The following is a 13774-nucleotide window of genomic DNA, read 5'->3' as shown; positions in this document are numbered from 1 at the left end:
AAAAGCACTGTTATGCTCCCTGAAGGCTCTATAAAGATAACCACAGTCCCAGTATAGATTGTTTTAAGACATGAAAACTCATAACAAAAACCTTTGAAAGTAGCACAGGTGGTTTGGTCGCACACATTGATACAAAAATGGAGCAGAACCAGGAAAAGCCCTCAGCTCAGACCACCTCTCCCCTGATAGAGTTCACATTACCAGACCTCAAACCTGCTCCATAAGACAAGACTTGATGAGGAGGAATTCACTAAGAATGGATCGGGCCGCTTATTGCTTCATTTGCTCCTATATCTGCTCCACCTCAAGGTCTAGTATACAAGCAAATTGCTTACTCGTACTCGTCAAGCACAAAAACACCCACAAAGTTCTGTGGCTCTGAGCAGTTTGCTTGAGTTTTTTTGCGTTTTAATGTGACTTTGATGAGCTGCATCTCGAGTGGATTCAGAACAGCTGTGACACAAATTTCAGTTCACATCCAGCCTACTTTCTGGAGCTAGCTAGCAAAAGAGCTAGCAAAGAGCAGCTACCCATGCGTAATGACCAAGCGGCAACCTCCGGTCTCAAACTATGAAGCCCATGCAGAAGTGTTATAAACTGCAATTCATTGAGAATCCACTTGAGGCTGCAGAAACACCGGAAACCACATAGACACCAATTCAAAGAAGACGATCTTTGCAGCATTAATAAACATGTTTACAGCCTGGTTCAAAAAACGGCTTGGCTCTACGTAGCTAATCTCTCTATCGACACACACTGTACGGGGAGGTGAATTTTTTTTTACGTGACGGTTCAGAAGATATTAAGATTACGAGTTTTTGCCCAAATAAGGACATGACTGACTTGACTCCCGTACGGGAACACATAGCTGTTGGCTAGGAGGCTCAAACTCCGCCCCTTTACATCACACTTTAACTGGTTGAGTTCCGCATTTCCAATATGGCTGCCGCCGTCGATTGGCTTCAAAACAGCGCTCAGGAACAGTAGGGTGACGTCACGGATATTGCGTCCATTATTTATACAGTCTATGGTTCACATTCAGCTTACTTTATGGAGCTAGCTAGCAAAAGAGCTAGCAAAGAGCAGCTAGCCATGTGTAATGACAGCTTTTATGTACAGGGGGATGAGCCACTGACTGATTTAACCCCTGATTATTATAAAAACAGTAATGTTAAAGTAAGATGTACAGACTTTGTGTACATGTATATTATTTCTAGAGCATCCAGTACTGGTATTGTTTCCTAGATCCCTAAAGAGTTTGAGCAGAACACATTCAGAAATACTAGCACAATTACCAACAACTCTGAGCAAACTTTAAAAATGTCACTTTAACTACATGGGCTGTTAGCCCCTGACTGTTTGGGAACTACGTTTCTCTTAAGCTTGCAATAAGGCTGTCAATGGTGCACAAGTTTTTGCACAAAGACACACACACACACAAACAAACTGGTCTCAATCAGCCGCTGTCAGCTGGTTGCTGTTAGAGCAACCCCCCCATACATGGGGGGTTGGACGAAGAAAAAGAAGCAAAAGGGAGGGAGAGGAGGAATGCAATCTCAACACCTTCAGCTCCTGCCCTCTTCACCTTGCATGTTGTTCTGCAGGAATGCCATTAGCTAAGTGAAAAATGGTTGTGTGTGCCTCTGTGTGTGTGTAGGAGAATGGATGGTGCAGATGTGTGCATGCCTGTTTGTGTGATGTCCGAGTTTTGGAGACACAGACTTAAAAAAAAAGAACACTTTTTTTATACTTTTGAGTGGAGGTTTTTAGCTGTGCTTTGTGTGTGTGTGTATCAAGAATATCTTAGACAGCACTTTAATGTTGTAGATTAAGCAGGCACTCACTGTGTGCAGATTGAAACCCCAGATGCTTTGCTCAGATTTGTTACACTTAAGGCATAGTGTTTCAATGCACCATTATCAACCTTTTTTTCTTTAAATGCTAAAAATATGCCTCGAAGGGAAAATGATCATCCCACCTGATAAATGTTTTGTTACCTAGACATTTTAGTCAACCCTATAAAACTAATATGTGTTATATTCCAATTGAATATCTGCTTTGGAACAGAATCAGAATCAGAATCAGCTTTATTCGCCAAGTATGCCTGAACACACAAGGAATTTGACTTTAGTAAACTGTGCTCTCTTTGTACAAGGCATAAGAATAAGAATAAGAATAAGCGCTCCTCATATTTTGATTTAGCTTCAAGCCATTCCCATGTTCTGCTAACACGCTTGATTATAAGTTTCCAGCCTTCTGTATTTCCCTGCAGTTTTATTATCATACAATAAATCTCAACCTGGCCACACCAGGGTCAAGTTGAACACGCTTCCTGACTTTTGTTTCACCCTGCTTAGAGTATCATTCAGACAAGCTCACCACATCAAGACAGCTCAGAGTACAACCGCAGGAAAGTCGTGTCGTTGATTAAACTGTCTTTTCAGGGCCAACATCTTAGACCAAGCTTTAAGAATGCTCTAAAACAAGCTCAAAAACATCAACTCCCCACCATGTAAATTTATTAAAGCTAAAATATGTCCAAATTGTTGGCCCAGGTCAGATCTCATTTCAGACTTAGCCTGGTTTAATATTTCATTATATCCGCTCTGGATTACAGGGCTTTGTTCCAGTTGCACTGGTCAGCACATGGGTCGTACACACTCTCACACAATCACACACACACACATACTCTGGACCGCAGTGAAAACAAAACCCAGCTCTGCCAGTGTAAACACAGGCATTGTTATGGGCACTCTTTCCCGCCTCGTATCTTCGCTCCCCGTGGCGATCCAGAGCTCAGAGAGGTACAGAGCTGGAGACGGTCCAGTTCAGTGGAGTTGTGTTTAGAACTGTGAGGACTCATTTGCAATGCGTTTATATGACCAAGTCATCATAATGCAGGCTGCAGAGTGTGATTTATGTGTCGGTTTCTCTCCCTTGCACTCCTCTTTCTCTTTTTTTTTTACTGGTTCACGTTTTACTGCTTGGCTCTTTGAGTGTGGTTTGTGGCTGTTTGCTTCGAGAGGTTGCTGCCTTTTTGGACGATTATTTTTAGAAAGGAAGCAGCAGCAGACAATTTACTGTACTTGTACCCGCTTTGGTAAACAGAGTTAGTCTATAGAAAAATCTGACAGGAAAATGTGCTGTGAGGAACAGAAAAAAGGGATTTTTGTTGCATTTTTTTATTCTGGTTTTGTGTTTCTGACTTTGCTATATTATATTGTTCTCATTTGCATGGCGCTTGCTGCACATTTTTCATTTGTAGCACATTTCCATCAGTTTTTTTAGTTAACAAATGTGCAAAATGTTTTGCACTTCTCAACCATTATAGAAAGGAAAACAAATTCTGATGTTAAGGAAGCATGTTTAACTGTTTGTTTAGTTAATGCATCCAAAAGTGTTTTATTTATGCACATGTAGCTCTGTGATTGCATGCACGGCTGTATCTCAACCATACTGCCTTGAAGTTTGTATAAAAGTGTGCAAAAAGAACTTGTATGTATAGCACATCATGGCGTCTCAGTTGTGACCCTGGGCCACATGTGCAGCCAATTACAGCCAATCAGAAGGCTGTAATCAGGGCGTGGCATTGGGGATGGTGGCAGCGTGGCAGTGGGGGTAGTTTTAAGACCCGTGATTAGTGTGTCAGGCTGATGAAGAGGAGGGGGGCTGCCAGGGCCAAATCCTGTTTTTTAATTTCACCACCTCCTCGTGTGGGGAGCCATGTTTATTTAGTTTGTGCCAGCCACAACCTGGAGAAAATGGGGGTTTCAGATTCTTGTTTTTTTAACCTATTTAGGAGACAGATTGGTGCGGTATGCCACATGAGATGATGCAATTACAGAGGGGTATTTAAATGTAAGAGTATATGTTTCTACAACCGGCAGCTAACCTGACACCATATGAACTCTCCACACGCAGTCAGGTCTGAGCTGATTTAAAGAAAGACCAAGAATCATTTACTACATCTAATAGTCTGGCTTCAACTTTGTGACATTTTGCTCATGAGGAGAAGAGGAGAAGCAAAGGCTGGAACCAGATTGAGCCAGCTCTTTGAAGTCTGAGTTTCAGTAAAGAAGAAGTTCTCCCCTCACATGCGAACTGCTCCCAACAGCCTTTTATGTTTAGCTCAGAGAAAATAATATTGTATGTTTGAGTACAAGAGTGTGACTTTGCACATGCACCCAGAATTGTCTCTCAGGTGGGTGAGTGTCTTTACACCACGGTTAAATTCAACATGCTTTATTGAATTCCGGAAAACACACAATTTCTCGTTATGGCTGTTTCATAAAACTCTTAAAAACTCTTTCAACATTACAACTGGGAACTTTTATTGTGAAGTGTTTGTCATGTGTGTTTATCACCACATTTACTGATCTTAAGCAGAGAAAGAATTAGTGGTGATTTTCAATAACACTTCAGAGTATTTACAGCCACTCCTTTGACAAACCACAGCACTCCTCTTTTAATCATCATTAACTTAGGACAAACAAGTCATCAGTTTAAACCATAGACTGTATAAAATATGGACGTAGTATCCGTGACGTCACCCATCTGTTTCTGAAGCGCTGTTTTGAGGCCAGTCGCCGTTGGCAGCCATATTGTTGCTGTCGAGTGATTGTGACGTAAAGAGGCGGGCTTTGAGCCTCCTAGCCAACAGCTACAGTGTTCCCGCCTGTCAATCAAGTCAGCTGTGCCTCTCATTGGAAGACTCGTAATCTCAATATCTTCGAAATTGCTGCGTTAGAAAAAAATTCAACCCCCATTCAGTGTGTGCCGATCGAGAAATGAACTATCCAGACTACACTCGTCTTTTGTACCAGGCTGTAAACATGTTGATGTCTGCTCTAAAGATCTGCCTTTTCCCATTCATGTGTATGTGACTTCCAGTACTTCCGGAGCCAGCCTCAAGCGGATCCTCGATGAACCGCTGTTTTTAGCACTTCCACATTGGACTCATATTTTTAGACCGCAGGTTGCCGCTTGGTTTAAACACAACTTCATGCATTTAGATCCATTGTAATGGGGCTAAAAATCCCTGCTGTGCTGCGTTCAAGTCAAACCGAGTCCATTTCAGCACATGGCCTGAACCAGGACTCAAGCTACATGGTTGTAAGTCACATCTGTTCCAGTGCTTTCTTTTGCCTGCCACCGTGTTTGCATTGGTGTTGGAAGCAAATCTCCATGTTTGTGTACATTTTGCCAAAATGGTATATGCACCCTTAACATAAACCTCTTTTCTTTGTATTCATTATGACTGAGGCAGTCTTTCTATGAGTTTATACATGTTTATATCATGATGATGATGATGAAAATACCATCATGTTCTTCCTGAAGCTTGAATCATTGTAAACCTCTTGTAACATATCCAGGTCATTAATAGTATCCAGTGGAACAAAGCTCTGTGAGGTCTGCTCTGCTGCTTCCTACACTTTGATTGACTTATGGGCCGCTGCCAAGATCTGTTTCTGGAAATCTGTTCAGTGTGTCTTTTCAGCTGCCTTTCAACAAGCGGCCCATTTTTTACCAGAATCACATGTCATAATTTCACTATTAGCGAGTACTGATGTCAGCAAAAACAACTCCATTGATGATTCGTCACTGCAGATTTGTTTCTGCAGATCAAAGTGAAAATAAGAACAGCAGACGGACAGTCATGTGTGTGGTTGTGACCGGAGCGCGGCCCGGCCTCCAAAACCACATGTGAGGGGGCAGGAATGTATGGCCCACTGCATTGTGGGTTTGTGTCAGGGGGAAAGAGTGCAGACTCCCTGACTCACAGGACACTGTGAGATTGGGGGATGTGAAGAGGTGTGGAGGGGGGCAGCATAACTTTCGGGAATCAGAGTGCAAGGTCAGAAGGAGTGTGTGAATCATGCTGTTTACAACTGTCTCATTCATGAGTAGCTTCTTAAAATCCCACTACAACATATTCTTGACTTCAGGTATTGTTACTGTCATTTTAGCTTAAATAAAGTGTTTTAAACTACAAGCTATGAGTGAGAGGTGTTGGTTGTACATTTCAACTTCTTGTCTACAAACATAAAGTCGAGGATAGCTGAAACAGCCAATTAAGTGATCGATGAAAACTAAATTGCAACTGTCCATGTAATCGTTTTAATGTTTAGGTCATTTCTTCAAGCATCAATTTTGTATATCCATTGGCTTCATCCATTTGAGTGGAAATTTCTTGGAGGTTTTATTACCCATATAGGAAACTTCTGGTTTTGGACTGCTGATTTTAACATAACAAGTGCTCTAATCATGTCCACTTTGGCTCTGAGAAAGTGCAACGGCTTTGAAAAACATGTAAGTTGCAGCCCCAGTCCCAGAAAAGAGCTTGATGAATACTTATGTAATCAACTGAATGGAAAAAATATGATGACATTTTAGCAGCTATTCATTTTATATATAAACAAATTTTCTGGCAAGGCAGCCCCTAATTTGGATATTTGATTATGAGCTGTGGTACATACCACTAAATGACATGACTTATGTTTATCTGGATGATTTCACTTCTGCTGTATGAAAGTTGTGTCTCCCAAATCGCTGCAGCTCTCTTGAGATTTATGAGGCATTTTGGCACCTTTGAGCTCATTGTTTTCGGTTTTACAGCCTGCATTTCTATTATTTTAGCTCACTTTCTTGGCATCATTTGTAGTGAGAAAGAACTCTGAAAACTTAATGTACAACATTACTAGCTGGTGAAGATCCCACTGTGTGGGATTCAGAAATGGGGAACGTTTGTGATTATGTCATTTGCAGAAATGCTAATAAATTATGAGCCATCTCACGGCCTTAGATCCTCGGATGGAGCCTTTTTGGTTGTTCCAAAGTCGAGGCTCAAAGCCAAAGGGGATCGTGCTTTCTCCGTCAGAGCTCCTCGACTTTGGAACTACCTCCCTGGGGAGATAAAGCTCGCAGAGTCAGTGACATCTTTTTAATCTCTTCTTAAAAGCCATTTTTACAGACTAGCTCTTATGTGGCTTTATCTTTATAATCGCTTTTAAGTCTATTTTATTATTAATTTGAGTTTTTATCCAACTAATTCATTTTCTTAAATTGTATTATTTTATTTCATTTGATTACTTGTTGTTTTAATTTGTTATTATTATTTTTCTTTTATTATTTTAATGTTCCTAATTCATCCTTTGCACTTTTTCTAATTTTCCTGATGTGATGTCGTCCTTTTACTCTGAAAAACGTATTTTATTGCCCTTTTTATGCTTTTATTTACTTCTCCATTTTTATTTATGTATGTATGTGTGTATGTATGTATGTATGTATGTATGTATGTATGTATGTATGTATGTATGTATGTATGTATGTATGTATTTTTTTATTTATTTTTTATTTATTTTATTTTTTAATCTATTTACCTTGAAAAACCTCTCAACAATGATTTACTGGTCCATTGTCATACCACTCTATACTGTACTCCCTTTAACCTCCTGCGTTGCATTTTGTTTTGCATTGTTAAAATTTTCTCCTCCCTGTCTGTCATTTTGTTTACTCTGCTATTGAACTATGCTTTGTTTGTCAAAGCACTTTGTAAACATTTGTTTTTAAAGGTGCTATATAAATTAATTTATTATTATTTACAACAATTTTTAATATCTAATGATACTTTTTTTTTAGATATTGAAGTTTGTACAGTGTTTTAAATGCATATAACTACATTTGTCTATAATTTAAATAAAACTAAAGGTGTAATAAACATCAAGTAACAGTAATTTACTGATACATCTTTAACAAACACAGCATTGTTGTCAGCAAATAATGACGACTTTTTCCACCAATGTGTCAACTTCTATGCAGATCTGACACAGACATCATTTAATGCTTCTCCATGTGTCTCTCTTTTCTTTCCTCATCCCTCCCTCCCCTCCCTCTCCTCTCCTCTACATTTGCTTTTCTTCAAAGTCCCAAAGAAGTTGCTCCAGGAGCAGGGACCCAGACCACCGGTGTTCTCCCCCCCACCCAGCGCCCATGACCCCAACATAGTGGGAGACAGCCCTCCAGAGGGGAGCTCAGTCAGAAGCCCTGACTCTGTTCCAGGTGAGCAAAATGACAAACACAGGAGCTTTTTCACTCTCACTGCCTCCTGTGGAGAGCAGTTAACACTAAACAGTCACAAGGCCCCCACAGGCATCAAGAGAAACAGTAATTCAGGTCTGAAGTCGGGGTAAAGATGTATGTATATTTAAAGTCACACACAATTTCAAATCTTTCCATGCAGCAGAGGCATAAGCCATCGTTTGGTCCATTTATGATCATTGGTCCTAAAAAAGTGCTTTCTAAGGGCCAGTTATATGTGCCCACAGTGTGTTCTCCCACAGATAGAAAGATGGAGGAGACTGAACAATGAAAAGAAAGAAAGAAAGAAAACAAGACTCCAGCAAGGAAGGAAACTTAAACAAAGCTTTATTCATAAGGGAAGGAGGCCTGCATCCAGCGCACTCTGCTTGTCTTCCAGTTCTGTGCTAATTAGGAGGAAAGACGGATGAACAGGGAGGTAGGAGAGGGAGTAAAAACAAGATGTTTTTGCTGACAAAATGCATGAGTGGCTGCACTTCCTTGGCTTCATCTTGACAAACCTGTTTCCACCTCTGATGTTCTGATGGGGGATGAACAATAAGAAGACAGAACATGAGGGAGGAATATGAAGGCGGAGCAAGAAATGTTTGACTGTAAATATGCTGTATGTGACCTGAATCCTGAATTTGTTAGAGGTGGACACTCACCTATTGAAAGTTCAATGACTCTTCCTTCGCTACTCTGCTCATTTGGTGCATTCAGTGCTGCATTTGTCAACAAAATTCTCAATAATGCTGTTACACCCCTTTTTATAGCATCAAATGACCCATCAAAACTGATCTCCTCTGAAAAATAAACAACTGCACATTAATCAGCATGTTAAGAACTGACGCCATGTTTTAGAAAAACTTACTTGAAATGTATTTTGTTTTTAAAGTCTGATCCATGCCCCACCTGTTAACATGGAGGAGGTAAGCTTTATGACCTATACTGCAGCCAGTCTTCTCTTTTGTAGAGCTGTCATTTATCTTTTCATACAGTCAATAGTTGGATCACCATTTCCAAAAAATATGTTAGGGAATAGGCCCAGCCTTTTCTTACCAAGAGTTAGAGGAGGAAATTACAGCTAATTAGCTTAGCAAAGAGACTGTAAACGAAAAGAACAAATCTGAGGGGTGTTAGAAGGATTTTGTTTGGCCAGTTGAGGTTATTTCTTCGAGGCTTTCTGTCACTGTTGCGTTCCAATGACATCTGTAGCTCCACAATATCATTACCATATCATAACCAGTTGAGGTATAGTCCATCAAATACTTTCCTGTAAAAATACAAAAACAAAACACAACTTTTTATACTTTTTTGTACAGGAATGAGAGTGGTAACAAATCTTCTCATTCCGCTTTCAGAAAAGAGGAAAATAAGCCAAGATGATGTCATCCGTGGTCATAAAATACCCTCTTTGAACTCGCCTTTCTGTCATTTACATACTTTACATTATATTTTATTTCAGACCCGTAGGTCTTTATCACCATATAACAAAGTAGAAATAAATAAATGGAGCACCGCCTGCAAGCTAGTTCAGGCAGACAACTTGAGCTGCGCTCATTCATACTGACACGTCAACATCCTCCCTATCAGCTGATCTCAACATTCTCTCATTTGGCGGTCTATTTAAGCTGCAAGTCTCCCTGTCTCTGCCTCTGCTTTATAAGTGCTCCTACTGTCCTGCTCAGTGCTGTGTGCAAACTTCGTACCCACCTCCTCCCCGGCATCCACCTGTGGGCTCCGAGGGGAGTTAGTCCTATCTCATTTCTCCTAAATGTCTGCATTTAAATAATCTACGAGGAGTAATGAGGTTCGGAGCCCATACGCCAAACACAATACTGTATGCTGCAATAAACTTTATCTTAAGTAAACGTGAGTTGTCTGACTGAACTATAAATGCAAAACAGGTACACACATATACTCTAATGTGAAATGTATTAAATTCCTTCTTGCAGACTCAACATTCATGTTTTTAGATCAATGTTAAAAAAAAGCTTTGTGATGCCATCATTGAGTGAATTAGTCAAGTCCTGACTCAATCAATCTTTATTTGTATAAGACCTATTCATAACAATAGTTATCTCAAGACAGACAACATAAAGATATGGTTGTATTATTTACAAAGACTCAACACTGACTCACCATGAGCAAAGCACTTATCAGCTTTAGCAAGTGACAGTGGAAAAGAACAACTTGTTGTTTTTAGTTTGTGAACAGTAATATAAAGCTTCCCCAAAATGTTGGCAGAACATGTATCTTCAAAAAACATTTGGGTCTTGTAACTGATTTTAAATAAAGCTATGTACAGTGGCCCTGAAGGACAAAACAAATTTACAAAAGATGAAACACATTTACAAAGTTCAAACAATTTTACAAAAGATAAAACACTTTTACAAAGCTGGAGACAATTTTTTATTTTCCTTTTAGCCTGACTCCATTTGGCCTGAGGCTGTTTCAGCTGAATTCTGACACATGATGAAGGTTTTGTGGAGACATGACGGACCTTTTCCGGAGACATGATGCTTTTTCATCTGAGGTCTGACACCTGACTCTGAGACCTGAGGATGTTCTAAACCATTTCGCTCCGTTTGGTTTCTCTCCATCCAAACAAACTAATTGACCCCTCACTCGATCACTTCTGGATGTCTTCCGGTATTTGGTACATTCCCTTTCAGTAAAAATTAAATGTTAATTTGTTTCAGAAATGGTGAAAGTATTTCATCTTTTGTAAATTTGTTCCCTTAAATATAAATTTGTTTTGGCCTTGGTGAAAGTGTTTTGCTGATGTAATTTTGTTTTATAAAATGTGAAAATGTTTTCCAAAATGTAAATTGTCCTTCAGGGCCACCGTAACTATGTGATGTGTAACACTCAGGACTAAATCTTTCATAGTGACTGACCCAAACTTAGAGAGTTTAAAACACAACATTTTACCTTTATTATGTCCATCTTTGGTCCTAATTGTTAGTAGTAGTGGCATTCTTGCACTGCAACTCCCCACCAACTATACTGTAGTCTTTTTTATTTTTAAAGAGAACAATCATGTGAATTTACAATGTTGAGAGAATTCCTTCAAACACACTACTTCTCTGTTCCAATTCTTACATATTCTGTGTATTTTGGTACTGTGACTGTTCTCTGTTGTCAATTTGTCTCCTTGTTTTTATGTTTGTTTAAAAGAGAGATTGTGGTCCGTTGGTTGAATGTTACCTGATGTTTGCTTCATCACAGCAGAGGGTCCAGGTGGAAACATTTACCTACTTAGTGTGCGATTCCAGTCTAAACTGCATTTATCAGATAAAGTGAGCCTGACACACCTTAGACACTCTACAATTTGAGGTCATTGCTATGTGTGACAGTTCACCAAAACATACCTACCTACACTGACCCGAAATCACACATGTGGATATGACTTTGTACACAGAAAAAAAGAGTGCTTCTGTTAATGTAGCTCGAGGGTTGTTTTTTTCAGGCAGGCTTTGCTTACTCACAGAGATAAAGTTACTGTAGTAAACACCCCCTCAGGATTAACTAGAGGCGACACGCACAAAAATGAAAGTAATCAAATCACTCTGCACTCCTTTGTAACTGCATCACAATGTCTCCACTCCTGCATACACAACACACGTCTGCATGTAAACACTTTGAGGAGCCACACTGTGATGAGAATCTAGAGAGAGGAGGAAACAGTTGTTCCCGACTATAAATAGTTTCCTGACATATCTGTGGGAGCTTTCTGAAAAGTTGCCAGAGTGCAGACTTTTCCTATGTGGTTCTGTGCTCCTTAATAACCTGAGTCAGAATGAACACTGCAGAAGCGGATGTTGTGCTATCATGTGAATCACTCGACTCCCACTGAACATGTGTGTCTTTTATTGGTGATGCATCTTTCTGCAGAAGTGTATCTTCTGAACCGCACAGAGCTGACAGAGGATGACTCAGTGGTCTGAATGCTGTAGTCACAATACCCCAGAGATAATACACTGACTTTACTGTAAATTACCTACACAGTGCTGCCATGATCTGACTGTACGTGGGATAATCAAAATCACTCACAGGTCAAAAGTCTAGTCTAAAAGAAGAATTCAAATGTTGAAAAGAAATACGTTCTTCTCATGATAGTCATGTTTTTAAACAGAACTTTTCTGCTCTGTCGTCTTGTGCAGACAGGAAGAAGATCAGGGAGACAAACCCCAACGAGGAGAAGTTTCCAGAAACCCCAGGAGTAGCAGAAGGAGGAGGAGGGGAAAGTCCTCAGCGTCCCCCAGACATTAATCCCATCATCAACTCCACCTCTGTCAACATGGCCCTCATCAGCAACGCACTTGCAGCTTACACTTACATAGCAGGTAGGACCACTTTTGTAAAATCTTAGTCATAGTGCAATCATGTTTTCATTATGAACCGATAATGGGGCTTTAAGTGCATGTTCACATGTGTGGTGCATGTGTGTGGTATGCTATCTTTTCGGGTAATATCCCCCCCCCCCCATTTCCTTTTTCCTGGGAATGAAAAGCGGGTAAATACAGGCTAGAGGAACGTAGATGTAAGATAACAGCTACATACACACTACACACGATATACACATGCTGTCACTCACCTGCTTCAAACTGCTGCTGGAACAGTTTTAATATTTCCTGTTTTAATACATCAACTTACTTAAATAAACAGTTAGTCATAGTGAATTACATGAGTCATATGAACACATACTACAGATGCTGTAATATGTAAAACAGGCTACCCCTATAAGGGAAGCTAACTCATCTCCAAAGGTGTTATGTGTTAACTTTTTCAACTTGAAGCTGCTATTAATTTTATAAGCAGCATTTATGAATGCTTGTTATTGAGAAACATACCACTGTAAGTTACAACCTTGTAATTTAATTGGATGAGAGACATTCCATTAGTGCCAATATTGAGTATAACAGCACTGGGTCTTTTAAGGGTTCTGAATGCTGTTTTTAACCTCACCCTATGAAAACATACAGGTAACAATGTTGTTGCTTGTGGTGTTTTTTTAATACACTTAGGTATTAGAGGTTGGTCTGTTGTATTATCTTACATATCTGGACTGCTGAGTAATGCCTATGACCAAACCAAAGCATGCTTATATTCAGTACAATGGCACTCTATCTAATAATAATAATAATAATAATAATAATATTGATAATGATAATGATAATGATACATTTTATTTATAAAAGCGCTTTAAAAGTTTCTCTAAAACACTTTACAAGAAAATAAATTATACAATAAAAAAGCAAAGGAAAACAATGCAAAAAAGCAAAGCAAAGCAACAAAACACAACACAACACAACACACAACACAACACACAACACAACACAACACAACACAACACAACACAACACAACACAACACAACACAACACAACACAACACAACACAACACAACACAACACAACACAACACAACACAACACAACACCACAAACCAACAATCAATCAATTATAGGTTAAAAGCCTTTGTAAATAGGGGGGTTTGAGTCCGGATTTGAATTTGGTGAGGGAGAGAATCTGAGGGGTTCTAGTTCAAAATCATCTGAATACCGCACCAATATCACTCCAAATATCACACTGATTATAGACTATGTGTATCTTAAGGCATTAGATTCTCATTATCTCATGCAGCAGATTGTGAGAGGCATGTTGGCCCGTCTAAGAGACCAAGCTAAGGAC

The 13774-nt window shown here is 39.6% G+C and overlaps 1 protein-coding gene across 1 annotated transcript in view; it reads left to right on the top strand.

Moving 5' to 3' along the window:
* Nucleotides 1-13774, top strand: part of LOC117823825 (protein eva-1 homolog C) — a 114574-nt gene that overhangs the window by 98859 nt on the left and 1941 nt on the right. The window contains exons 6-7 of the mRNA XM_034699067.1: nt 7924-8058; nt 12246-12428. Coding sequence (XP_034554958.1) covers nt 7924-8058; nt 12246-12428 — 318 coding nt within the window. The remainder of the gene's footprint in view (nt 1-7923; nt 8059-12245; nt 12429-13774) is intronic.

The sequence above is a fragment of the Notolabrus celidotus genome, chromosome 13 (assembly GCF_009762535.1).
Source record: "Notolabrus celidotus isolate fNotCel1 chromosome 13, fNotCel1.pri, whole genome shotgun sequence".
Classification (NCBI taxonomy): Eukaryota; Metazoa; Chordata; class Actinopteri; order Labriformes; family Labridae; genus Notolabrus; species Notolabrus celidotus.
This window is presented reverse-complemented; position numbering and strand designations above follow the sequence as displayed.